Source organism: Anomalospiza imberbis, chromosome 3, assembly GCF_031753505.1.
Source record: "Anomalospiza imberbis isolate Cuckoo-Finch-1a 21T00152 chromosome 3, ASM3175350v1, whole genome shotgun sequence".
Classification (NCBI taxonomy): domain Eukaryota; kingdom Metazoa; phylum Chordata; class Aves; order Passeriformes; family Viduidae; genus Anomalospiza; species Anomalospiza imberbis.
In genome coordinates this window covers 34,902,051-34,928,817 of record NC_089683.1, presented here as the reverse complement: position 1 = coordinate 34,928,817, position 26,767 = coordinate 34,902,051, and the positions used below count along the sequence as shown (strand labels likewise).

The 26,767-nt window shown below is 40.6% G+C and overlaps 2 protein-coding genes across 5 annotated transcripts in view; both read right to left on the bottom strand.

Annotated features, from left to right (window-relative positions):
- Positions 1 to 7,065, bottom strand: part of CYB5R4 (cytochrome b5 reductase 4) — a 28,029-nt gene extending 20,964 nt beyond the window's left edge. For 2 of the 4 annotated variants that reach the window (XM_068183951.1, XM_068183948.1), the window contains exons 1-4: positions 6,432 to 6,587; positions 5,455 to 5,608; positions 2,669 to 2,769; positions 565 to 649 (exon numbers count right to left, since the gene is read on the bottom strand). In XM_068183951.1, coding sequence (XP_068040052.1) covers positions 565 to 649; positions 2,669 to 2,769; positions 5,455 to 5,608; positions 6,432 to 6,536 — 445 coding nt within the window. In that variant the 5' untranslated portion in view covers positions 6,537 to 6,587. Of the gene's footprint in view, positions 1 to 564; positions 650 to 2,668; positions 2,770 to 4,173; positions 4,199 to 5,454; positions 5,609 to 6,431; positions 6,588 to 6,908 lie in introns of those variants that run through there. The other 2 variants (XM_068183947.1, XM_068183950.1) reach the window with 2 other exon arrangements.
- Positions 7,066 to 8,079: 1,014 nt separating this feature from the next.
- Positions 8,080 to 11,164, bottom strand: RIPPLY2 (ripply transcriptional repressor 2). Its single transcript, XM_068183952.1, has 3 exons — positions 10,351 to 11,164; positions 10,172 to 10,236; positions 8,080 to 8,374 (listed from the first exon to the last, which is right to left on the bottom strand). Exons 1-3 carry the CDS (start codon positions 10,660 to 10,662, stop codon positions 8,209 to 8,211), a joined length of 543 nt encoding a protein of 180 aa, XP_068040053.1. The 5' UTR covers positions 10,663 to 11,164; the 3' UTR covers positions 8,080 to 8,208.
- Positions 11,165 to 26,767: the final 15,603 nt, after the last annotated feature.

Below are 26,767 nucleotides of genomic sequence, written 5' to 3'. Positions count from 1 at the left end.
TACTGCACTTCTTGCTCTCCTGACTCAGAGGAGTCCATTTTATCAGAAAATTTTTCTCAAGGTAAATTCAAACTAAAGGACCCAATAAAGTGTTCTGAAAAGAATAACTGCCCATGAAGTGTATTCAAATAACTCAATACATATGCAACTTGCCAAATGTATGTAAGGTGCTGAAATCAGCTAGGCTGAAAATACTGACTTTTATTTCAATATGACACCTGCCTGACAGTTTGCCTTCTGGGATCAGAAGAAAAAAGAGAGATGGCACGACAATAAAAGGTCTTTTCTATATACACAGACATATAATACACATGCACAGCTGTTTTCTAATGACTAAAAACGAAAGAAGAAACATAGCAGCACATTACTAAAAGTCTTCAAGTATACAATAATTTCATCTTCAGGTATCTGGTGTAAATAAATTAATATATGCAAAAGCCTTCAACTCTACACAAGAATAGAGATTCTCCTCATAAGTATGAGGTGATTTAGGATTTCTCATAATTTCCAGATAATTTTAGAATAAAGTATAACCGACAATATTTCATTCTTAAAATAACTCACCTTTTGGAGCAGCAACAGGCTTGACAGCCATTCTCCCAACAAGACATTCCTTCAGCATTGATTCGTAATTGACCCAACGATGAACCTACATTAACAAAGTATTTTGTCATAAAATTTGGAATTTTTACTATGTTGTTCTATGCACTGAAATAGAAAAGTTCATTTTTGTACATTGACTAATATAATTCATTTAGCAGATTATTTTTAAACACATTAGAAGTCACTATTACAATAGTCAGTACTTATTTTTACTTCTATTACAGGTATCATGGCATTAGGTGAAACACTAGGATTATGAAAAAAGGAAGAATAGTTTAATTTACTCATTTATGCTTTGCAATGTCTGAACATCATAACCTTGAGCTACAGAATATATTTCAGAACAGCATTTTTATAATGCATGTGTTAGAACAACTAACACAACAAAAACCTTGCCATTACCACAACATTTATTAGTCTTGTTTAGCAAGTAAAGGGAAAAGGGATTAAGGAAACAAACATAAAGAATAATAGTTAAGACAAACAAACACCTCCTACCAAGCTGGTGTATTTCTGTTTGCTTCTGTCTTACTATCACTGAATCATTTCATTTGGAAATTCCCTATTTAAGAAAGTAAAATAAAGTGAAGAAAAAGCAGTAGCTTTACAGACCAGAACTGGAGAACTTGTAGAAGTAATGGATGGCAGAAAAGCGAATTCTGATAGGGCATCCAGGATAACATCACAAGAAGAGAAAAGGAGACAAAGTGTTGCATGACAAATTTGAATGGTATCTAGATTTAAAAATAAAAACTTTCAACTGGACTAGCTAAAGAGATGAGATAAAGAATCCCATCAACACGTTGCAGTTTCCTCCTATACAGGTAACAGAAAGAAATGAAGGATTATGAATGACAGTTAATTTTTCCAGAAATTTGGAGAACACTAGAAATCTACCAAGCTCTTAAAAAAAAAACCACTGACAGACACAGAATGATAAAGCAGAGGGGAAAACAAACATCTCCAGCAACATAAAAGTCGTAAGCCAGAAACAAAAGAAAGTGAAAAGCATATTTTCAGGATCTAAACCTGCTTCCAGTCCCATGACAAAAAATTAACAAGTTGCAAGCATATATCTGAACTTAACTGCAGGGGCTTCCCTAAATACTCCTGATGTCAAGACTTCTGTTTTCTAGGACATCATATAATGACCCAGCAACATAATTCCAAGCTCCACCTTGATACTGGATATTCGATACTACAGATTTCTTGAAATCAAAGAATTATGCCCAAAACCAACACTTCATTTGTGAAAGCATTAACCAAGGATAAACTCAACAAAGCTAGAATATCCATCTTTATTTAAACATTAAAAACCTTTTGCAAATGAAGGCATAACATACTCTAACGCATGACATATTTCCTTTCAGAAACAGAGATTTCTTTTCTGCTCTTTCCCATTTTCCCAGATAAACCTAGTGAGTAATGGAGACCCACAGAATGTCTGTTTCTAAAAAATACCAACTCAATGAATCATATTTTACAACACCAAGTGTGTGATTCCTTGCAGAAAGCACACCCATGCTGCAGAACTTTCATTTTCTGAGTATTTTCAAAGCATTTAAATAAATAGTAAACAAATAAGAGACCAACTGTCATCTTGTGAGTTGTTCACCAGTTAAAGTTAACAGAAGCTCCAGCACTTTTTCTGATAATGCAGCTGCCAAGTAAATAGACAAAGAATTCTACAAGCTTTTTTCCAAAAGTGAAAGCTCTTAGAAAACTAGGTCTCTCCAACAACAGTAGTCATTGCTGCAATTCATTAAGGTGGTATCTCAAATTCTTGCTAGCTTTACTGCTCTTTCTGCTAAAAAAGTGAAACCTAATTGAAGTATAATTCTAACAACATAAAGTGACATTTTCATTATTGTCTATTGCTACGAAGTTTAAACTACATGTCTCTTCCAGCACATGTAAGTATCATTCTGAGCAGTGACCTGCTACCTGTCCTTAGGACTGAAAAAGTTCAAATCACCATTTCCACTGAATTGCCCTAAAAATAACCACAAAACATGTATTTTTCAAGTATGGTGAGCAAGTGTCATTTGCTGCCAGTTGTTCTCACCTGATCAAAGAGATCTGTACCATCAGCTCCTGCTGCTTTCATTAGTTCATCCTCACCACCTGGATGGTATTCCATGTATGGCGTGACATTATATACAAATCCTGAAGAAAACAGAAAAGCATATGAGCAGCGTTTCTACAACCAGTCCTGTCTCCAAAAATAATGGAAAGGTTAGCACAAATTGAAGAGTGCAATAGCAAACAGTAGGCATAATTGGAACAGGCAGTATGACTTCACAAAAACAGAAACATAAGTGACACAATTGTATAGAGCACAAGAGGTATCTTATTACATGGAGATGCCAATCCTACAATGCCACACTACTTGCCTTGGGTTAAGACTTCAACCTAGAAATTGAATATGATGTATCCTAGCTAGAGGGTAAAAGTACCACAGGCACATTTAAAAAGAGACAAAATTGAACCAGCCAGTGCACAAAATAGTTTTCAGTTTCCCTTCCAATTAAGTTATCCCTGAAGTGTTGCCATACTTGTTTCAGTACTACCCATCACCATCATGGAATGAAATGCCTACAGGAATGAACTGTCTCACACAAGGAAATACTGTCACTATCAGCAACAAAACTTCCACTGTTCAGATTCAGCAATATAAGAAACTTAACACAAATTGTGCTCATTGAATGCTTACGACTGTGGTTGTATCTGTCCCAGTAAAAGGGCTCAGAACGCAGGACTTCCAGCGACATAAAATTACGTTTCTTCACAGGTCTGAAATTATGAAGGCTAATTATTGTTCCTAGGCAACTGGGTTATTGGAGCCTGAAGAATACAGCTATAAACTGATTTAACTACTAATTTAACTAACTGATTTAACAGACATATTGCTGTTAACATGATAATTGCATCCCTACTGGCCTGAATATTTGAAGATATTTAACATTATCAAAACAGGAAGCTACCAAAAACAGAACTGCGCGAGCGCTTGCAGAAAAAGCTTTGAAGACATTAGGAAGTGTACATTAATTACTTCAGAAGGAGAGAAAGGCATTCAGCACTGAGCCTGGGGCAGACATACTTGGAGCAATCCTAGCTGGCAAGAACAACCATTCCAGTGAACAACAAAGACCCAGTCAATAACAAAGGAAGGATCTTTGCACACTTTACTGACCTGCTCTTCTGATGGCTGTATTCACTGTGCCATCTTGTGTGCAGCAGTGATTACTGCACACAATAAATTACAAGATTCTGGGTAGCCATGGCCTCCTGAATATTACTCAAATTTACCATCAAACTTGCTGGAGCAAAAGAAATATAATTTATACAACCTTCATGCATTTTTTAATTCTCCTGAGCCCCCCTTAATGTACAAATTTGTGCCCTATATGACAGCTTGCTTTAATCACACTGGGGTTTTGAACTAAGTTAGTTCCTGTTCTTTTACTTCACATTGCTCTCATGAGTTTCTGCTCTTTCTTTTAGAGATACAGTCTAACTACCAATGCAGAGACATCATTTAGCTTTTCCATAATTATATTCTTTTACTACTTGTCCACATATGAGGGCTACTGTGATTTTCGGTTATGATGATTTTTTTCACTAGTCATCTGAGAACCTAGAAAAGGCAGACCTAAAAAAAATTAAGGAAAGATATAGAGGCAACTTGATGGAGTTTTTGTAAAAACCAGCCTCAGAGATACAGTATAGGTAAGATGAGATTAAAAAGAAAACATAAGCATTTTAGGCAGTAATTCTGTCTGCAGTAGATGTTCCTTTTTCAGAGTGAAAAACGAACAGGTGAACATAGCAAACAAGCTTTCTTTAGCTCTGCTCCCACTATAGTTTTAGTAGCACATGCAACTGCAGCACAGGGAATTAACAATCCTATTATTTTGCTCAAAGGCCAGTACTGAATAACATTTTATCTTTACTTTCACTCTCATCCCCTTTAACACCCAACAACAATACAATCACCCTCACACAAAAATTCTTAACTTTCTTTTGCTGAAGTTCAGACATGACATTTTATTAAATATCAGTGCTGTTCCTTACCAGATCAATGTTATCACTAACAGATTAAGAAGATCAGAGAAGCTAATGACATTTCTGTAGTATGAGTGGTTCTATCTTCACAGAAATTGGTGATAACTCCTAACAAATTTACAGTGATAGTCGCGTATTTTAGTCTCGAAATGATTAAACTGCAGAGCAAATGTTTTACTCCTTTCTGTAGGACAATTAGGAACTTCATTTTCAACTCTGAAAATACTCTTCTAGCCACAGCTATTGCTCCATGTGTCAACTGTCATTTGCGTTACTAAGTTTTATGAAATAGTATGTGTGCTTTCACAATTATTTCCTAAAGACCATTCTCCAGGTTTAAGTGGTATTTTTAATAATTATATGTCTCTGGATGCTCTAAAGCAATCATTAAAAATAGTAAACTGCTCAAAATAATAAACTGTCCAAGACTGATAAGTGTACATGTCAACATTTTCAAAGCCCTATTTTCTTGCTAAGTCTTACTTTTGATTTGATATATTACCTAAAATCTTGTGGTTTATTATTTTCATAGGCAGCTATAAAATAAGTATAAAATATGCCCATTTGGAAGATTTACTTTGAAAGGCTTGAAAGCAAAGAAAATCTTTGTAACACAAAATCTCTTACTTGAAGTTATGCCAAAGTATGTCAAGATTACACCTGGCCTAAACACAGGAGGTACATAGTTTCTCTTGGAGTGTGGCTTTTGTTTTTGTTTTTTGAGTTTTGTTGCTTCTTAAGTACAGAAAAAAGCCAGGTAAAAAACGCAGAAGAAACATCACCAACCTCTTATACATATCCAGCAATCCTCCTTTTTGTTGTGCTTAGAGAGCTCATCTTCAGTAACTTCAGTCAGCCTCCCTTTCAAACCAGTCAAGTCCTTCCCACTTTTAGTTAGCCGAATCCAATCCATAAGACTCCTTCCTGGTTTTAAAGGTACCTGAAAAATAACAAATATACAAACAACTTCAAGCCCTAAAGGAAGAAAAAGCCATTCTAAGAATACACTTTTCTAAGCTCCATAGGAAGGCTCAGACAAAAACAAAAGAGAAATAACCCAACTCATATTATTTACTGATATTTGGGAGTCCTAGTGAGTAGAAAGGGGGCTTAAGGGAGTGTTCTGGGTAGCAACACAGAAATGACTGAACACCAACAAGCATTCAGATGATTCTTCCCAAAGCTAACAATATACCAACTCTGCCTGTGGTGGCAAATCATTTGAGATATGGTCTGGAAAACTATGAGCAATAAAGAAAGGAAATTTAAAAATCATGGTCAGGTAAGACAAGTTTTGCCGTCACAATATACACTAAGACTTTTCACAAGCCCTAGAGCAACTGGAAGCCTCACCCAGAGAAAGCCAGGACAAAACTCTAGTAGCTTTCCAGAGACTTATTGCCATGGCCTGCCTGTCCCAAAAGGCAGAACAAGATCTTCAGAGTATCTAACACCTTCCTTTTCAACACCACCTAGTGAGTAATGGAGACCCACTGAATGTCTGTTTCTAAAAAATACCAACCCAGTGAATCACATTTTACAACAACACGTTTGCAATTCCTTGCAGAAAGCACACCATGCTGGAGAACCTTTATTTTCTGAGTATTTCCAAAGCACTTAAAGAAATAGTAAACAAATAAGGCCAAAGTTTGGGAACTCTTTTCATCCAAGCTTTAACAACAGGAAACAGGGTTAAAGAGCTGCGGTCTTACAAAACCACAGGAGAAACAGAAGCAAAAAACCTAAAGCATACATAAACTAACATTTCTTAATGCTACTTTAGTCCAAGTCTGCTTTCCAAGAAAGGCCTCTAGACAACAAGTGTTTTCAAAACCCCTCCAGAGATGAAGATCCAACACACAAAGCATAGGCTGCACGCAGTAATTCCAAGGTGAGAGCCTCCATCTCTGCACAGGAGGAACAGCCGGGGCAGGAAGTGCGGGAAGCGTTATCACCGCCGCCCTCTCAAACGAGAAGTACCGAGTGCTTTCCAGCGGCGCAGCCGAGCCGGCCCCTCGCTGCAGACCCTGCCGCGGCCCCGCGGCGGCCGCTGGAGGGGAGCGGCCGGCGGCAGCCCTGCCCCAGCTGCAGCCGGGAACCGACCGGGAACCACCGCAGCTCGGCCGGGAGGGGCCGGGCCGGGCCGGGCCAGGCCAGGCAGCCGCGGCCGGCGCAGCGCGAAAAACGCGGGCGCACTTCACCTCCCCGCAAGCGACCAACAGCGGCAGAGCCGCCCGTACCTTGCTGCGGGCACCCGCTGCCGCTCGCTGCTGGGAGCCGGGCGCGGGGAAAGCTGACGGCGTCACGTTCAGCATCGTGCCGGGCCAGGCCGCAGCCGGGCCCCGGCGGGCGGAGCGCTGGGGCACAGCGCGCAGGCTCCGCCGCGGCGGGCGGGGCCGCGGCCCGGCCGGGAGCAGGGCCAGCGGCTTGGGTTCGGCGGCGGCGCGGGCAGACAGCCCGGGATCGGACGTATCTGTGGGCAGGGAGCAGCGCGTACCCCGCCCGCTGCCTCGTCTCCCCCTGGCGTGAGGGGATTTGCTTGCCCCTGCAGTAGGATTGGTTTTCCGTCCAGGTGTCCCAGCGCCAGGTGCTGAGGCTGGGAGGCTGCGGCGGACACGGCTGGTGCACCCCACGCTCGGAAGGTGAAGTGTGAGAAGGCTCTGGGTGAGGGCTCGCTTCGATCCTGCAGCAAAGCCCCTGGGAGGGGATGGGGCAAGCAGTCCTTGGCTGGTGCCGGCACACTGAGCCAACGCGGCCTGCAGCAGCACCCACAAGGCAAGGGCGAGTCCAGATAGGTACACAGGCGCTACCTGACAGAGGCGCTGGCCTGTAGTTTAAAGTTTCGGATTTGTTTTGTTGTTCTTTTAGGGCCTTTGGCCTTCACAATGATCGGTACCCAACTTTGTTCCAGATATAACAACTCAGACCTTTTTCTCGTTTCTTGATGTCCACTTTACAAACAAATGCAGTATGAAACGATCACTTTTATGTGTAAGTGCACAGCACATGAGAACACTGGTGATGTAAGGCAAACTCTTCTACACAACAAGAACTAGATTAGAATTTGGACTCTTTTCTCCGTTTCAAAAACAGCTATATTGTTTCTCTTCTCCACGTTTGAAACTCTGTTGTAACAGCAGGCACAACCCAATTGGAATACTTAATCCAATGATTCCTTGATACACTTCCATACGGAGCCTGCTAAATCACGATGATAAGCTTTCCTTGTGTCCTCAGTCTCGGACAAAGTCACATAACCACAGAGCCCTTCAAAGTCAGGCATCTGTTCTCTGCTTCAAAAATTGGTGTTCTACTTATCATCTACAAACTATAGGACCTCAGATATAAAAATACTAATCAATACCTTCCCCACTTAAAGCAGGACAGGAACAGAACAAAGGAAAAAGGATAAAATTACAAGACATCTCAGTTTTATTAAGAATAACTTACATAGAAATAAATTATCTTTAAAAATACTATAATATATATTTATATTAAGTTTAAATTAAGTCTTAGAAGTAGCATTAGTCTTCCCTGCAGTCAGCAACCTGATTCTGTTCTTGAATCTTGTTCCAGTTGATCTTCATCATCTTCACTATCCGAGTCTTCATAAAAGGAAATTGTAGCCTGAACTGGGAAGTTTTTCAGAAGTGCTTCAGCTTCCTGATACAAGTAATCATAGCACCTTGATTTGGGCCAAAATAGTCTGAAACAAGTATACAATAGATTTGCTTATTGTTATTACGTATTTTACATGGAGCAACATGCAAAAAACCAAAGTGAAATTCTATTAAAACAAGCATCCAACAGAGCTTTTCCTTACATGCTCAGTTGTGAAGTTGCTTTCTACATTCAATTAAGAAAAAAATTTTTCTGGATTCTTATTTTCATCTGAAGAGATAAAGACAATTTAGAGTGCTAGTTTTGCAGCAAAACTACGAAAGCCCAAGACACTGCATCTGAAACTTCCCACTCCAGTACCTCGTTAACACACACTACTACCTGGGATCTGATCCAAGTAGTCCTGCCCCTACTGGGGCAGTATTCCTAAGGAATGTAATAGGCATCAAACAGGATCAAAAATACATTTGAATCAAATTAGTAGTTTTCTTTCTAAAGGTCCCCAGCCTAGGTAGTTGTTGATACTTGTTTTATACCATTGTAAAATCAAAGGAATGATAAAGGCCTAGGAGTGATCAGACCTTGGTATTTCATCTGTCTTTTCAAAAACAATCAACAGACCCCAAAAGAAAGATGTCCCATGGATGTAGATTTTAAAGCAGTCTGTGTTATATCCAGAAATTAACAAAATATGCTGATAAGATCACAGTTAGCATGGGCTATCAGCTAATGATAATATATTGCAATTAATATACTCCAAGTTCCTGTTCCTTTTCAACTACCATCCTCTTTTGCTTACAGTTTGGTAATGGCTAGAAGAAATAGACCATGGAAGTCCCAAGAGCCAAGAGACTAGCACGCTACAACATAATGAATTGCTGACTACAGATTGCTTAAAATAGAAATGCAGTAAGAAACAGAACTAGGCTGCTTTCTAGCAATTACAAGAAATACTTTTTAGGCTACTGTTGAACAGAACACTGCTTCCTTGGCAGCACAAAGCCACTGACATTGGATTTGTAACAGGTCTCCATTCCCAATAATCCCTGCAACAACACTCACTCAAACCTAAGCATTGGAGCAGTCACAGTGAAGTCTGCCTGTACAGTTGCTTAGTTAGTACATCACTATTTGAAGGATGAGAGGCTAGATTTGAAAGAAAGCTGCATCTTGTCTGGAAAAACTACCTGTGCAATTATTTTAAGCATCTTGCAACACCTAGGAGCATTTCTGAATACAGACTCTTCTACAGATTCAACTGCTGTTATTTTCTTTATTTCCTTTTCAGAACTGACAGTGCAGATACTAGGCAATACTATCATTGCCTTTATCATTAAAGCAGCAGTTACATAAATATGTGCCTCGGCAGCGGTGGCTTAGCCAGTGCATACCTTCTCTTCCTGCCACTCTCTCCCACGCCTCCACCTGCTTCTTTGCTGTGGGAGGGCGCTGGATGTTTGCACAGCAACACAGCCTAGGAAATACACCCCCGTGCCTTTTTTAATCCTGGGCACATGAAAGAGTAACAAGGTGCTTCAGCCAACACCACCACCACCAAAAACTACCCACGTAACTGTGTAATAGGTCTTAAGTCTCACAACCACAGAGGCACCTCAAGAACTCAAATACGGTAAATACAAGAGTCCAGGCAATCATTTGCCCAAGGATCTGTCATTTAAAAAGCACATAGACGCCCAATTCATTCCCAAGGGACTTTAATATCTACATAAATATATAGGTGGAAACAAAAGGGGCGGGAGAGCTAGTGCTAAGACACTACACTGGCGAACGAGGGACCCACTCCTGGCCTCGCAGCACCACGGGCCCCTGGTGCGCCGAGGTCCCCCGCGGGAACCGGCGGCGGCCGGGGACTGCCACTAACCTGACAGGGTGCGTGTACTGCGCCAGCTTTCGGGAGGCTTCCGCCAGCTCGCCGGGGCTGTGAGGCTGCGGAGGAGAGAGCAGAGGTCAGCCCGCCGGCACGGCACCGGGCCCTCCCCGAGCATCCCCGCCCGCCGGGATGCCGGCGGCAGACGCTCCGCCACGCCGCTCCCCACTCACCGCTGCGGGGCAGGGGCCGCTCCGCCGGGCCGCCTCACCCGGCGCGGGCACCCACGGTCTCCAGAAGGGCGCAGGACTGCGGGACGAGGGCAGGGCCGTCAGCGCAGGACCGGGCCGCCCCCCGCACCGGGAGGAGGAGAGGGGCGAGTAGCCCTGCAGGGGCAGCGCCGCCGAGAGCGGGCGGGGGCAGCCGCCCTCCATCCTCCGCCGGTCCGCGGCCGCTCGCTTATCGCTGCCGCCCGCGGGCCCGGAGGCTTTTATAGCCGGCGGCGGGCGCTGTGCGGCGCGGAGCCCCCACCTCCCCCGGCTCATCTGCCAGCGCCATCCACAGAGGCTCCGCGCGAAGGCGCCGCCGTGTAAACACGGGGCGCGGGCGCGTGCATGCCCCAAATGGCCCGGGGAGGGGAAGCGGGCGTGGGGGCGATTTGGCGAGTCGGTGTTAATCGCACTCGAGCAGACACATGGCAGCTGCCGGGGGGCGGGCGGGGACAGCCCTGTGGGAACGGAGCGGGGGGCGGCGGCGGCACCGGGGATGTGCCCGGCCGCTCTGCGCCCCGGCGGCGGGGTCCGGCCGCCGCGACCGCGGCCTTTTGTTGTTCCAGCCGTGTTTGTTTATGAGCCGGAGCGTCGAGTCACGGCGTGTGGGCAGCGCGACCCGGCCGCCGATGGCAGCTGCCCGCGGGAGCAGACACGGACAAAGGGACCCCATCCCGGGGTGGCGGAGAACGTGACACTCTTTGGAGGGGCCCGTACTCAATAATGCGTCAGCCCCAGTGCGCTCCCTGACGTGTTCCTCCTCAGGCAACGGTGGTGGTTCTCTTTATATATTTATATCTATATATACGCACACGCACACACACCCCCCTTTATTTAATAGGGTATTTTTACCGAGGAAACATGCCTGCCTTAATTGTTTTTTCTTGTGGTCCCAATACTTCATTCTGCTGCCAGCACTGGATGCTGTCACTATATGTGCAAGGTTTTACATGGAGTTCGTGTCGTTTCCATGTTTCCCGGTAGCAAGGGAGTTCACTTTTGTTTATATTTTTATGTATTTTTCTTGTTTCCCCTTTTCTTTCTGCGGTTGTAATCAGTGATGCATGTGAGAGGGGCAGAAGCAAGTTACACAAGAGCTGGTAAACAGTAATAATATCAGCCTTAATGACTAGGAGGGTTGGTGAGATGGAGCTGCCCTAGATGCTGAAGGAGGGCTTAAACCCCAGGTAATTTATTGTCCCGTTAGAGACCCACGTTAGTGAGGCACTGTTTGGAATAATATTTTGCCTTCTTGAATTTGTCTGAGGCATAAGGGGAGTAGCTGCAAGTAACTGCTACTCTAAAAAGAGTAGCTACAGATTTGTGCCTTCTCCACATCATCTTCAGCACAATCCATTTCACTAAATAGTACCAGTTGTAAAAAATATTGCGTATTAGAAGCTGTGTGGGAAATGTAATCAGGTTAACCTTTCACATCCTAAAGTCAAAACCAGATGCAGACTGACTTGCCTTTCTGAAGGAAAACAACCACTTACATTGAACAAGAAATAGTTGGAAGAGTGCACACATTCAAGCTTGTGTGTGCTGTGATACATTCCAACTTTACCAGTGGACATACTCTGTCATTTTGGAGATTTGTGCTATTTGGCCATTTGGAAAAATTGGTAGTTATGACTTTAAGAGTTAATAAAGAAAAATGTATTTTCCAGTGAAAAGTTTAGTAGGATGTGATGTTTGTAGCTCTTTGTGGTTTTCCCTGCCTCATTTTCACTGTGGCCTAGAATGAGATTAATTAAAATCAGTGAACAAAAGGCTCAAACTACAATGCATATTCATCTCACAGCTAAGAAATAGAGAATAGAGCAAAGTATAGTAACTTGTGCAATAAACCGAATGTGATCAAAAGCAAAACTGTTTCTTCTTTTCCTCTTTTTCTAAATAGTTACTGTGAAGCTTGTCAGGTGAGGTAAAGCATAAAAGAAATATTTAAAAGCTATCTGATGGTAGATTCGTCTTTGGCCTAAATGAAGTGAAAGCAAAAATTTTTTTATATTTCACATTTTTTTTGAGAAGTTTAACACAGGCTATATAAGGGGAAAAAAGAGGCAAGGTTCAAAGCAGAACATCATCACATCAGTAGTGACAAAGGGCTAGGAGAACACAACATCAGCTTTATCTGTTTGGTAAAGCATAAAAATTAGTTTTAATGTCTACAGTGAAAGCAACAAAAGATGGGGTGTCTTTGACCAATGACTCTTAATTGTCTCAGGATTAGATTTAGTACCTGCCTGAAATGAGAAAATGTCCTAGGGAGAAAGTGTGATTTACCCATTACAGAGCAAATTGAAAGAGAGGTGTTGAAAGGATAAGGAGAAAATAATGACTAACAGCTGTTGTTCCCCTGCATATTTTCACACTGTATGAGTCTTCTTGGCTTTATAGTTCAGTAATGCGGTCCTGTTTGTCAAGAGAAATACAGAAGTCTGTCGTTGCAATAATAATGTTATCATTGGCATCATAAAAAAAATCCCAAACAATAAAAACCCTTAACATTTTGCTATCTTCCCTTGAAATACAAGCTGGAAACTGGTAAATCAGGGATAGAAGATGCTTTGTCATGTTTGTCTCTACTGCAATTTGTGCACTGTGTATTAACAGTGCATTGGTTTCATCATGTTAAAATCTCTTCAGGTAGGAGCTACATACCACTGCTGAACAGACAGTTGGTCTAATGGGAGTGATGGAATACACTTGATACTGGTTCTTTTAATACAGTAGTGGAATACATAGCTCTGAATTCAACATGAAGTCCAATAGAGGCAGTTCCCTCATGCAATCTTGACTCATCTAACTAAAGCAACATTCCTCATTCTGTGCCTTAGTTCCTGTTTTTTTGTATTTCTACCTTTTAAAAAAAAGTACAAGTCCTGAGTTGAAGGTTTTTCTTGGTTGTACATATATAACTAGACTGCATCTAGGAAAGGCAGGCTGGGAATCAGGATCTAATACACTGTGCTTTATTATACTGGAATGAAAACTGAAAAATTGTGGTTTATGGTTTTATTTACTCTTGTGCAATAATAAAAATGCCTGGGATTTTTAAAAATTTCTCTCAAGGTCATAGATTCTTACACCACTTTCCAAGCAGATCATAGCCAGTCATTTGCAGGGTTCAATCCTGCTTAGCCATGGGTTGATTTTTTATAGGGATTTTTGTACAAAATTGCAATTGAAGAATTTCAAATGCAGTAAAAAAAATTCTTGTATGGTGATTCCTGTACTCTGATTTTACAGCAGTGGAACAAAACCCTGATTTTTTTCTTTTCAGAATTATACCAAGTAGTTTTCCAGAATGAAAGTAATTTTTAAAAATTTGGTTTAAATTGATTAAAAATGCTTTTGTGGCTTTCTGCAGTGTGACATCTTGAAATGTAGTGCAGTGTTAATAGGATACACAGAAAAGCACACAGAGATCTGTGCAGATTTCAGTGTGATACTATAAACAAAGAAGGTGTTCACAAATGGCCTAGAGCTAAATTTGACAAGACAGTGCTAATCACACTGGGACATGGGAATATCTGGACAGAGGACAGTCAGCTGGCTTCATATTCACCTCCCTCAAGGCAGAGATACCTCTCACTTATTAATAAAGCAGGAACATTGCATGAAAATTAATGCATGAGTTGATATAGGGGGAGAATTGGCTTGATCTTGTCAGGAATTCGTTTTAGTGGCAAAAGCAAGGTGAAATATGTGGAACTGTTCTTCTGCTTACTAAGACTGAACTGAGAAAACTGATTAACAGACAAAATTTGATCTTGATTATTTTATAGCCGAGCTTCATCTTAAAGCTTCCACTTTTCGCAGCACTTTAGTACCAGGTTTTGAAATTAGGTGTATGCCTGATATTTGCATATAGTTATTGACTGTACATGCATATGTCATTTATTTACATGTTTGGTCTGTTAGCTCTTAAATGGATCTTTTTTTTTCCCCACTAAAAGCAAAGTTTGCACAGGACATTTGTGAACAACTTTGATAGATGTTCATCTGTGTGCAATAACAATTTACTGAAAACTTTGCGAAGGTGTCTTATGAGGCCTTAAGCATTTTTTAATTGTGATATGACACAAAGGGCATTCTTTCTGCTATAGTTTGAAAATAAATATAAATTTGCAAAGAAAAAAGACCACCACAGATGTGTTTACCAGCCTTTATCTTTACCATTATTTGGATTTATACAATATTTTCAATAGACCTAATGTACCTGAAAGTGGATTTCATTCAGCATTTCCACAAAATTATTTATTTTTGCCAGTAAATAATATGAGATCTGAACTACATTCCAAGAAATAAAATAAATACAAATTAACTTTTTTTATTAATTAAAAAAAAGGACCAGAACTAAGTCAGCAGACTAGTCTATTCACATTACCAGTGTTACGACTGGCTATAAAATGATTGCTTGGCTAATAATGGTGGTGCTTGTCCTATTGCTGGTGTGCATTTTTTTCCATCCTATTTATATACAAAAATGCAGTATATAATCAAACAGAGTAATTCCACTTAAACCAAAGTGCCAGGTGATTCCTACAGAGGTGTATGTTGGAGGTCTGAAGATGGAATCCTCTTTCATGGACATATCCATCCCACTTCTCATTTCACTGGATTTTGACTAGGCTGCAGTAGTATTAAACATTGTTCTTTCATTTTATGGAGAAAATTATTCTTCCCCTTCCTCTATTTAACTGAAACACTGGAAAGAAAACTTTGTGAAAAGGAGGGATGCAATTCCAAGAAAGGATATCTTTTCGCCCTCTTTTTGCTATTGGGAACCAGCTCCTGGTAATTCAGGAGTGAATGGCCTCACTTGAAGGGGTGCGGCTCCATGTTTCATTCTGTCAATGAGACTGAAACCCTCCAACTTCCTTAGGTTTACCTCAGAACTGGTGCTGTTACAAACTTTGTGGTGGGGCAATGGTTGGAATCTGCTGGGGGATGAGCAATGTGTTGTGTTCGTGGCACACGCGTAGCTACATGAGAGCCCCCCGCGTCCATGTGGCAAAGTGTGACTGCACACAGCAGCTTGGGCTTCCTCGTTTCCCTCCCCCTCTGCACTCCGCTCCCAGGCCCAGGCTGGCAAATGGTAAAGGATAATGTATCCACATGGGAAAGCAGCACATTAAGGGACTGAGAATGTGTAATGGAATCAGCCACCAGTTACAGGGATCTTTTAAAAAAATAGGAATATCACTTGCTATTGAGTTATGGGCACTTTAAATTCCATGCAGATAAGAAACAGAGACATCAGTGCTGAACACCAATCTTGTTAACCTCTTTTAATAGAATAGGAGTCAGTGAAACACTGATACATCATTGATGCCAGGACTCAGCAGAAGTGTCTGGCTGGCTCAGCATAATGCAGCATAATGTCACAGTGTTTGCTGCAGTTGGACCACATAGTGCTGCAGTGTGGCACTGGCAGGATTTGCCCTCTTGCATCTAGAAATAAGTGAGAGGCCGCCAAATGAAATGAAGTCAACAACTATTGACAGAAGAGATGAAGAAATTAAGATAATCATTGGAATGTCCTAATCTGACCCCTCTGGTAATACAGTCCCTAGCAATGTCATCTCCTCTCTCACAGTGTTCCATTCAATTAACTGTTTCTCCAGATATATTGCTTTCCTGGCTATAAAGATAGCGAGGGAGGTGGAGTGGTTGTTTTTCAATTTCCCTTGTCTCTCCAAGCTATCAACACAATATCAACTCTCTGTAAAGATGCATGCCACTAAGCATGATGTATGTAATGCAGCGTGATGTATATAATAGAGCATTTAACATCTGTCAGGAGGGAATGAATTGCAAGAAACAGAGCTGTACCTCTGAGAAACAAACACCTGAGAAAGGCGATGTGAGTCCTAAAGATAAGCAGTGCCAGCCGGAGGCGTACACTCGGTATCTCATGCTGGACTGCAGGGATGTCAGAGCTCTTACACAGGTGCCTGCAATAGGTGCTGACAGAGACCCTCTAAGCCTGCAGTTCCTCGCTGGCTTCTTGTCACTGATGTTATGAGGCTGCCAATTCCATCGTGTCAGAATTTCAGCACTTCTTTGAGCATGCTCACATCCCAGGGATCCTTAGTGGTAGCACTGAACACAAGGGATAGGCTGCTAGCCTGTCTGTTATTAATGAAGATGCAGATAAATGCCAAAGGTACCAAAGGTAAAAACTGATATCACTTGTTTTTCAGGCTGCTTGTCAGTACCCTTAAAATCACAATTTCTATTGCTTATAATTTTCCAAATTTTATTTGGGCTAAATTTTCCTGTGGTAGAGGAATTAGTTGTGGGGGGAGGTGGGGATGGGAATGTGGGAGGGAGGAAACTGCAATCAAAATAAGACAGCTCAAATCACTGAGCCATTTTCAAGACTCATAGAATGTTTTGGGTTTAAAGTGACCTTAAATATCACTTAGTTCCAGCCCCCCTGCCAGGGGCAGCAATGTCACTCATTAGATGAGGTTGCTCAGGGCCCCATCCAACCTGGCCTTGAACACTTCTGGGGATTGGGAGATAATCTTGCAATATGAAAAAGTTCTGGTGCCTTTTTTGGAGAGGAGTAGGCTTCAGTAGATATGGGGAAGGGCAGCTTGAGGATGTGGGAAGAACAGACAATATTTGAGCAAGGAGACTGGATCCAAGTCCCAAATAGGCAGCAGAGAACAGGGAGAGAGAAGAGGCAGGACAGTCACCAAAGAGCAAGGTTGCAGAAGCAAAGCAAGGTTGACTAGAACAGGAGCTGGCAAAACAAGACATTTAGCATGGGGAGGACAATTTGGACTGGAAAAGAATAACTTGGTAATGTCAGAACAGGGTAAGGAGATTGAGGTGAAGGACTGAGGACAGGAAGACTTCCAAGTGCTTACAAATGGGGAAATACTGGGAAAATAATCAAAAGACATGAGACAGGTACTTCTTAGTGAAGGACATTGAGCCTGGATGTCTTGTTCCCAGACTTGATCTAAAGAGAGGTCTGAAAGCTAGAACCTGGGACTGGTTAATAAGAAGTAAGATGAAAAGCCAAAATTGGGAAGCTACATGACTAAAATATTAGTACATTGAGGAGAAGGGAGAGGGGAATTGAGTTGAGAATAAAATAGGTGTAGGACTTGTTGCCCCAGTATATCTTTCCAAAGACTGTGTGGACCTCAGGAGACCCTATTCCAGCAAAGCCTGAGAAACCTGCTGCAAAGTTTCCATCACCTTCTAGAGAGGCTTCAAGTTAGTACCACTAAGAGTTACTCTTTTAGCTCTAAGAACAAAATCCTGCATCATAGGCCTGAATTTTTCTATCTAGGTCCTATAATTGCATGACCTGATGATTTTTTCCCTCCTGGTTTTTCCATTTGTATTTGTATATCATAACAATTCACCTCTAGACTGTAAAGTGGAACAATTTTAATGCTGCAGTCAGTCACCCAAACCCCAGAAACTTAAACAAAAATTCTGTGAGCTTCACATGTGACTTTTAACTCATCACATATAAGTGTTTAATAGCTATTAGTCTAAATCTAACATGATGAATTCAGGTCGCTGTTCGATAGAAACCTTCAGACAACTGATTGTGTCCTAGAAGAAGAGGATGTCTTCTAAAAATGTCCTAAAATGTCAAAAATGCACAGGGCAGGCAAGATGACAAGCTCTCTGGCACAATCTGTGTCTCTACTGTCACTGAAAGATGACCAGTTTAACTTAGAAATGCCTAGTTTAGCCTGACAATAGCTTTTAGATGTCTCAAGCTAGGCAATATTAATCCAAAATATATGTTTCTGTATTTGTTTGTCCGATTTGAGAGACTGCAGTAGGATTTGTAGAAGTGTTTAAGTCCATCCCTCCCAGGGTTTGCAAGTGCAAATTCCCTCTTGCATTTTTGTGTCCTAAATAGCTTGAACACTATGGATCTGAGGCTCAGGACTGCATTTGAAATCAATGAGAATCATGCCTTAAATGCGGTATAATTCAAGTCCATGGAAAAATGAAGTCCTCAGTATCTCAAACTGGCCAGACAGGTTTAAAGAGCCTTTTTAGCCATTTGGTATAAAATGGCAGCAGTAGTCCCTAAAGGCTCTGTGGAGTCTGTTTAATTCCTGCAGCCACCAGGGTTACTGGCAGAATCTTAATATCACAGAATGGTTTGGAATGGAAGGGACCTTAAATATCATCTAGGTCCAATTCCCCTGGCCATCAGAGCAGCATTTTGAAATCTTGTCTTGTTTTTGCTAAGAAAGCAAGCCATCAGAGTTGCAGGCTGAGCAGAGAAGAAATTATTTGCTGAAAAGCCAATCAGTATCTTCTCATCACCTATTCTGAGCACTGAGAGAGGGAAGGGACTTGTGAAAAACAGGAGGTGGTGGTGCCATTGACTGCCATAATGCATATACACATGCAAGCTGACTTTAAATTGTGTAGACAGCCATAATTCTGGCATTTTTCTAACTTTCTGATGCTCACTCTCACAACCTTTATAATGTTGTTTTGACATACGATTGTCTGTGAGTGTAAGATGTGTCTGTGGTGTATTCCAGCTGGGAATTTTGCCTAAGATCCTCTCCTTTTTAATTTCCCTCAAAAACCTTCATGCATGCCTTTATATGCCCAAACATAATGTTCAAGATATTATTCACTACCAAATTTATCAAAATATTCAATATACTTCATATCAAGCAGAAAACTACGGGATACAATGTCTGGTTTTGACATGAATGTAGATACTCAGATACAGGTATCACATGCAGGTAAAAGTTTCAAAGCAGGTTTTCTCTGATTGTCATACATTTGTCATTTTTGAAGACCTTGAAGAATACTATCACACTGTTTTTAAAGCTGTACACTCAGTATTTTAATCACCTTCCTCTGCTCACATTTTTGTTGATTTCTTTCCTGTTTGAGCTACAGCCACAGTCTCATTATGAGACGTTGCATTCCTGCACATCCTAGTATTCACAATATGAAATACAGAATAACATGTAAGTGTGTTATCACATTGTTAAAATTTTTTATTGTCTCATATTTTAAATTTTCTCCTGGCATTTTTTCATTCGTGTGCTTTAAGAATTCCACAGATCCCACTTTCCAAGTTACTGATGTGGTTTTACTCTGTGAAACAGAAGTCTCTGGATAATTAGCATTTTGTTAGTCAGCCAAGTATCTCTCTGGCCTCCAGGCAGTACTGCAGCAAGAGTATAAAAAAAGAGTCTGACATTTTTCCATTACATTTACCTCCCGTCTTCCTAAACTGGTTCTTTCTTCAAAATAACAGTTCATGTCATATAATTCTTTTGTTGTTGTTACTGAAATACTTTTTGGCTAAAGCATACATTGTAAATTCTTGTTGTTTCTCTTTTTTCACCTTTACAGAATTTGTATTTATCTTTAGCTATATTTATACTGTAAAAAATTATTGTATATAAAATATGCATTATATAGGAGAATATATTCTTACTATTCAAGGTTACTTATATTTTATATATATATATATATGTCATGAAATATATATGGAATTTTTACGTATGTATGAAGTACATATTAAATTAACTTTCACCTGAATATATATGACCCAGTTGGAAACTGAATAATAGGAAATCTAAACATTGTCAGATGTATCCTCTTAAATAAAAATGTTGAAAAACATGTATTTTTTTAAATGGTGCTGCTGTTGGAGGAAATTTAAAGCACAAAAATTTTTAAAAACATTTTCCACCTGAAATACAGAGCTAATCCTGGAAATTATTTCCTTGGGTATTCATTCTCTCAGCACTGCAAGAGATCTCTTATATTGTTGGCAAATACTCCATAATAAAATATGGTTTCACATGCCCATCAAGTACCCTTCTGTCTAAAATAAATACTTTAAATACATTGAAACATGTATATTTAATTGTGGGTTTATTAATTTATTTATTTACATAGAAAGGATTAAGATGACATAAATATGGAGTGATAGGTATAATTTTTAAAAATATTAACTGAATACTCTGTTAAAGCATCTTTTATGCATAAGCATTCTTAAGCACCCTGTTGAGAGAAAGTTTTGGGGTTTTTTTTGCATTTGAACGTATATTAGTATGTATATTAATGTATAATTTTCATTATATATGAAACCCAGTTATTCTGCAGTATTAACTGCAGAATATCTGAAGGCTTCATTTCCAGGTGCACATTCTGCTTTTATCAGGAAAATCCTTATGTTGATTAGCAGCACACTGGAAAGCTAGAAGGGATTTAATGGCCTCAAAAGGAAATGCCTCAAAAGGAAATTTTAAATCCTGCCCTGGCTGCCTCTGAAACCTGCAGCAACTTTACTTGGACCTGCAAGAGAGCTGTATGAATTCTCAGGCGATGTCACAGTGCCAATAAACACATAACATTCAGAGGGAGGGAAAGAAAACCTGTCTTGACACTGCAAGACCTGCTACTGTTCAATCAGACAAAGACAAAATACCAGCTTCTGAGGATCCATCCTTTCATTTCAATTCTTCAAAGAACTGTAGAGCTGAGATGCCTTCACGAATTTGCTTATATCATGAGCAGGGAAAGAGTGGAAGATCTTGTTTTTTCCCCACACTGAAGCCAAGAAAAAAATTTACTTGAATAAAAACTGATGGTGCTTTTCTAAAGAGGTTAGTATTTTTCTTCCCTTTCCTGATGCAGCTTCTGTTCTCTCTCATTGCTCTCTTTCCATGGTAGGAGAGCAGGTGCTGCGAGGCAGATGCTTTGGCAGATAGAAATGTTCTAGTACTATAATTATAATCAACATTTCTGTGTAAAATACCCAAGGGTTTATGCATGCACAACACACATAGGAAGTTCCACATGGAGTTTTCAGTTTCTTGCTCTTAGTCATAAATACAAATATCTTTAATTTTCTGGAGAAGTCCATTTTTAGGGGAATAAGGGTGTTTAAGGGGGGATGTCAGGGGTGGGATGCCCCTGAAAGTACTGGCTTGACCAAGCTTAATCCTCCCTTGTATTCAAGGTGCCCTTGGTATAGTGGAATGAGAGGAAGCAAGGTGAATATTCTGCAAAAGCTTGGATTTATGAATGGCATCATCTTCAGCCAGCCCGGCAAGCACACCCTTTAAGTATGCATGCAAGGCTGACTGTAGAGAAGGAGCATGTGCAGCACAAGGCTGTGTTATTTCCATGGGCTTTACATGGACATGGGATTCCCTACTGGCCAAGTAGCAGGACAAATCTGTAATGGAGCTCAAGGCTGGAAAGCTTTCTGGGAGCACTCCCTGGAGGAGGAAGACACAGTTTTTGTGTCTTCCTCTGTGCTGAACATGCAAACCATGGTGACAGTTGGGGTAATGGCATTCCAAGGCGGACAAAAGAAATTAGCTCAGCTGAATAGCACACCTCAGTGAGCACCTGAGCCAGGGATATAACTTTTAATAAATGATTTACTTCAAAAGTTTCATCTCTGTGTGTGCAAATGTGTCTGTTTCTTTATTTCTGTTGTATAACTGTGTGCAGGTGGAGAAATACTTGAATTTTGTTTGCTTATTTAAAAACACAGATCTCCATTTTTGATAAATTATGCGCAAACTGTATTTGCTGTTCCTTTTAACCAAACTGATGTGTACCAAGGAAGTCTGTCAGCAAGATCGACCACCGCACCACGTCTCTCTGCTCTCTTATTGAACTGGGCTGCTATGATTGAGTGTCCCATGAGGACATTACACAGATTCATATTTATCATTTAAGATTTATTCCCTGAACATCTCAAGTATTGTGTTTAAGAGTCTTTATTTCCATAAACTATCACTGCAATAAATATAATAGAGGCAAATGCAAAATGTGTGAAAACCCCAGCTTTCAGTGTAGAAGGGAAAGGTTCTGCTAGCATTCAGGATTAAAAGAAAGAAAGAGAATGTAGAAGTGCTTTAAAATGGAGGATTGATTACAAGGTGACAGATGCAGGAGAGCACACCAGTTGGAGTGACTCATTATTGAAAGGGCAAATCTGAAAACACTCTGCATGCCTGAGAGAAGATGACAAAATCCAAACAGCAGACAACAAAGATTGGTGCAAACATTCAAAAGATGTCAGACATGTAAACGGGGATTAGATCAGTACTCCACATGAAAGTGCTCTGTGTGACTGCTGGGATGGAGGTTAGCAAACAGGAATATTTAATTTCAAAAGTCTATAGTAGTAAGAATCTGACAGAAAATAATCAGTGTTCTACTGTACTACAGTGGAGTTCAAATACATCTGAATAACAGAGAAGACTACACCATTAGAGGAGAAGTAGTGTTTGTTAAAAGAAAGCTCAGCTTCACATTGCTAACAGAAAGATCATGTGCTGTAAAATCAGTTTGAGTTAGAGTTTCCTATCCAGGAAGGAACAATAGTTAAAAACCAGTTATAATTATCTGATTTTTCTTCAGAAACAGAATAATTATTTTGTTTAAATATTGAGAAATCAGCCTGGACAATCTAGAGGACAGCCCCCCCGTCCCAAAGCTGAGAGAACCAGCGACACTCTGTGCATGCCTGTCCCTCTCTGTTGATGACAAGCATGGGAGTCTGCCTGGCAAATTCTGACAAAATATTTACCTGTTCAGTGGGTAAAGTTCAGCATCATAAATCCACCTGATGATCGAGGTTGTGCTTCTGGTGACTCATACAGAGAGTGACAACAGTTGCAAAGCACCCTCAGCTTAAAGGCTGCAAGGGTCAGATAGGTGCAAGGGGGGACTGCAGTTGTCTGCAGGGGGATTAAGGATATAAAGCACGCTACTGTTCAGAGACAACCAGATGAGATAGTACCAGCTCTTGGCCCAACTAATCAGGTGATCCACAAGAAGAAAAGCCATTCTAGATTTAATCCTGAGCAGTTTAAAGGAAGTATTTCTACATATGACTATGGAAGATTAGCTCTGTAGCAGTCTAAGCTATTCAAATACAGTATCTCTGCAAAAAATGGAAAATGCACCAACATCCCAAGTTCAAGAAGGGAGCTTCTCACAAATGGTGAAATTAGTCAAAAATAAATGACAAGAGTCATAAAAAATAAATTAAAGGTGAATTTATATATCTATATATGTGAGGGAGTAAACATGACTTGTAAAGGTTGAAGTCACTCTTCACCAATGAACTAAACATTGTTTATCAAAGCTCATTAAGTGCAGGTATAAAAATGAAACAGAAATCATGATTATACCACACTTTGAGCCACTGGTGAAACTCTATCTTGAGTACTGCATGGACTTTGGCTCCACTGATACAGTATAACTAAAAAAAGGTACAGATAGGCAGCAATTAGGATCAGAGAATAAGAACACCACCTAGGCAAGGGAGGAAATATTAGGACTATTTTCTCTTATGTTACTTTTCAGCATAGAAAAAAAAAGGCGGCTAAAATAATTTTATTGGATATCTGTAAATCATTAATGATATAGATTGTAAATAGCTATTTTTACATAGCTGTCGGGCATCACAGGCTTAAAATTATCAGAAGATGCTTTTTCATATGACCTGTGATTAAAATTACAAACTCATTGCTAGAGGGTGTCACAGAGACCAAAAGCATTGAGAAGTTTAAAAAACTACCAGACAGAGATAAGGCATCCTTCTCAGCATCCAGTGCCAGAGACTGAGCTGGACCAGTGCCCTGCCTATCTGCAGGTTGCTGTTCTCACATTCTAACCAAAGTAATTTTAAAAATGCAAGAAAAAACCCTAAGATATTCTTTTCCCCACTTCTATCCATCAGATAATAACTTTTGCTTATTGCAAACTAGGCTGGATTCCAAATAAGAATTTAAAGATTAACAGCTCCAGCTAAGTTATCATATCCCAGGGGTTCTCATTTGTAAATGAAAAAGAAACATGAATACCAAGTCTTTCTAGCTGAATGAAGCATAGCAGCTCTCTGTCAGGTTATTTTAATGAAGATAAGTATCTTTAACTCAATGAAATACATCTCTTTCAATGCACAATTTGGTTATTTCCACTTCCACATTCTTCTTTCACAATGAGGATTTGGTAAGAAAAACTGTTAATAGAATAGGATCATTTTCAGACTGATTCCACTGCTTCCATAGTTACTTGAAAAACACAGAAAATGGGGTTGTCCTTATCTGCCTTTCTCTGATGCTCAGTGTGTGAGACACTATGGGCCAAGAACGATAAATTTAATTAAGCTCCTTAAGCAACAGCATTCTGTCTCAGTAAACATTAACACTTCCCCTTATGCCTGAGCGAACACAAAGATCTGGTCTCAGCTTGGGAATAGTTTAGAGTGCTAATGCAAACAACACAGCTACAGCTATTTCTACAAATGGTCCTGAAATGTTTTCAAGCATGTGTTGATGCCACTTCTCACTTAGGAAGTTAACTTGACTCTGTTATTCTGTATCTTATGAGCAGAATCTTTTGTGTCAATAAGTGAAACTATTTCTTTGGGATCGGGAGTGGAAGATTCTAGGTAGTCCTCCCATAGATTAAAAAAAAAAAAAAAAAATCCCTCAAGTTACTAGAATTATATCTGCAGTTACTCCCCACTGCAAGAAGAAGGTCAGATTGTCAGATTTTCACAGCTCCACCACCACAACCTGGAGGGGCTAAAGTTACTTTTGTCCAAGTGTGCATCAGCCCAATCTATATCTTACACAGAGAAGTAAAAGGCACATATATTCAGATGTTCATGGTTATATGTGAGGTTGTATATTGGTCAACAGGGGCCAACAATGGCACATGAGCATTGACTGCATCTCTGTGCCAGACCAGCCACTTGCTCCATCTGCCCCAGCAGACCTTCCTCTCCATCTGAGGGGCTGTGTAACCCTCCACTCTCCAGAATTCCCCTCATTTGTGTTGTTCTTTTATCTGCTGACTGGTGTTTGAGGTGGGGGTGCAGAGGAAGTGTACAGGAGTTATCCATCCTCACACTTGTGGAAGTGCCCCATGATCTCACATGTTTGGAGCTCCTGGGTCTCTTGGGGAAGAATGGCTCTGCTCAGGCTGTACTCAGAGAGGAAAAGCATCACAGCCATGAACTCATCCTCGAGAAGAGTATTTGGGAGCTACAACATGGTAAAGTGTTTCCTGACCAGTGGCAGCACAGCTGAGGTCCAGGGGGCCTGCTGGGGTGTCTGAGGTTCTTCCCGAGGGATTTTAGGCCAGGCATCTTTGGAGCACTGTGGGGATGACTGCATTGCACACTGGCCCAGTGATGCATCAGAAATGAAGACATTTTTGCTTTTGAATTAATCCACATTTAAACTCAGCAGTGCACATATGATAACGTGATTTTTGTTGTTGTTTCTTATGTCTTTGATTACAATGGAGGCAAAAAAGCTGAAGGGGTTTCTATATTGTCAGTATTTCTGTAAAAGGAAATCAAAGCATCTGCATTTGTTTGCACTGGAAGACATCAGGCCTTGACCTGGTTATTTGCCTCGATACTCTTTATTCTCTCTATTTCATCTAAACTGATGCCAAAAAATGCAGATTCACTTGCTGAGTTTTTATGCTTGCCATTTTGTGTTCTACTACCAAGTGCCAAATTTTATTTTGCAAAATCTGAAAACATGAAAACGCTTGTGTCCAAGGTTATTTTTCATTTGAAATACAGTATAGTTATATTATTTAGATAAGTCTTTGAAGTTTTAAGAGCACTGAAGGCTCAATTGACCAAACTAATGTTTCTTTCAGTCAGCACATCATCCAGCCCTGACTCTTCCTGACTCCAAACTACAGCTTGTTTACAAACACATACATGTTTAGCAATCAGCCTTTTTGGCCTTTGTGAATTTTGTGTCTTTTAGGTTCTGCAGGAAAGCACCAACTGGTTTAAAGGATGCCTATTTTTTCACTATCTTTGTTTTCAACTGTGTTTTGTTTCCTCTTAGGAGCCCCACTCTCATTCATCACATTTCTTTTGTTCTCTTTTATTATCAGGCCGTGCTCTAAGAGAGCATGAGCTAAACACCAAACACCCCTTTGTCCTTATCGTTATCATCAGGATCAGTTCCCTTTACATTTTCACATCTGACCAGCCTTCCTGAAACTCAGAATTATATTACAATTAGAAATTCTCTAGACGTAATGTGCACAGGAACTTCCTATTCATATTCACAGAGTTGTGTATTTTGAACTGAGCAGACAAACAAGCCACTGCCTTTGGAGTGCTAAATTCAGGGACAAGGCAGGGTGGACTGTGGTCTGCTCTGGGATATGTCCATTTTATCTGCCATAGTTATCAGTTGAAAAGAGATCATTGATCCTTATAAACATGTGGGAGGTCTCAGCTGTGTGTTGCACTTGGATATATCTGTTTGACTGTTATCTCAGGCTGAAAGGACTAAAGCTCAGGTTTTCAACTTCCCCAGAAAACAATCTATCAAGA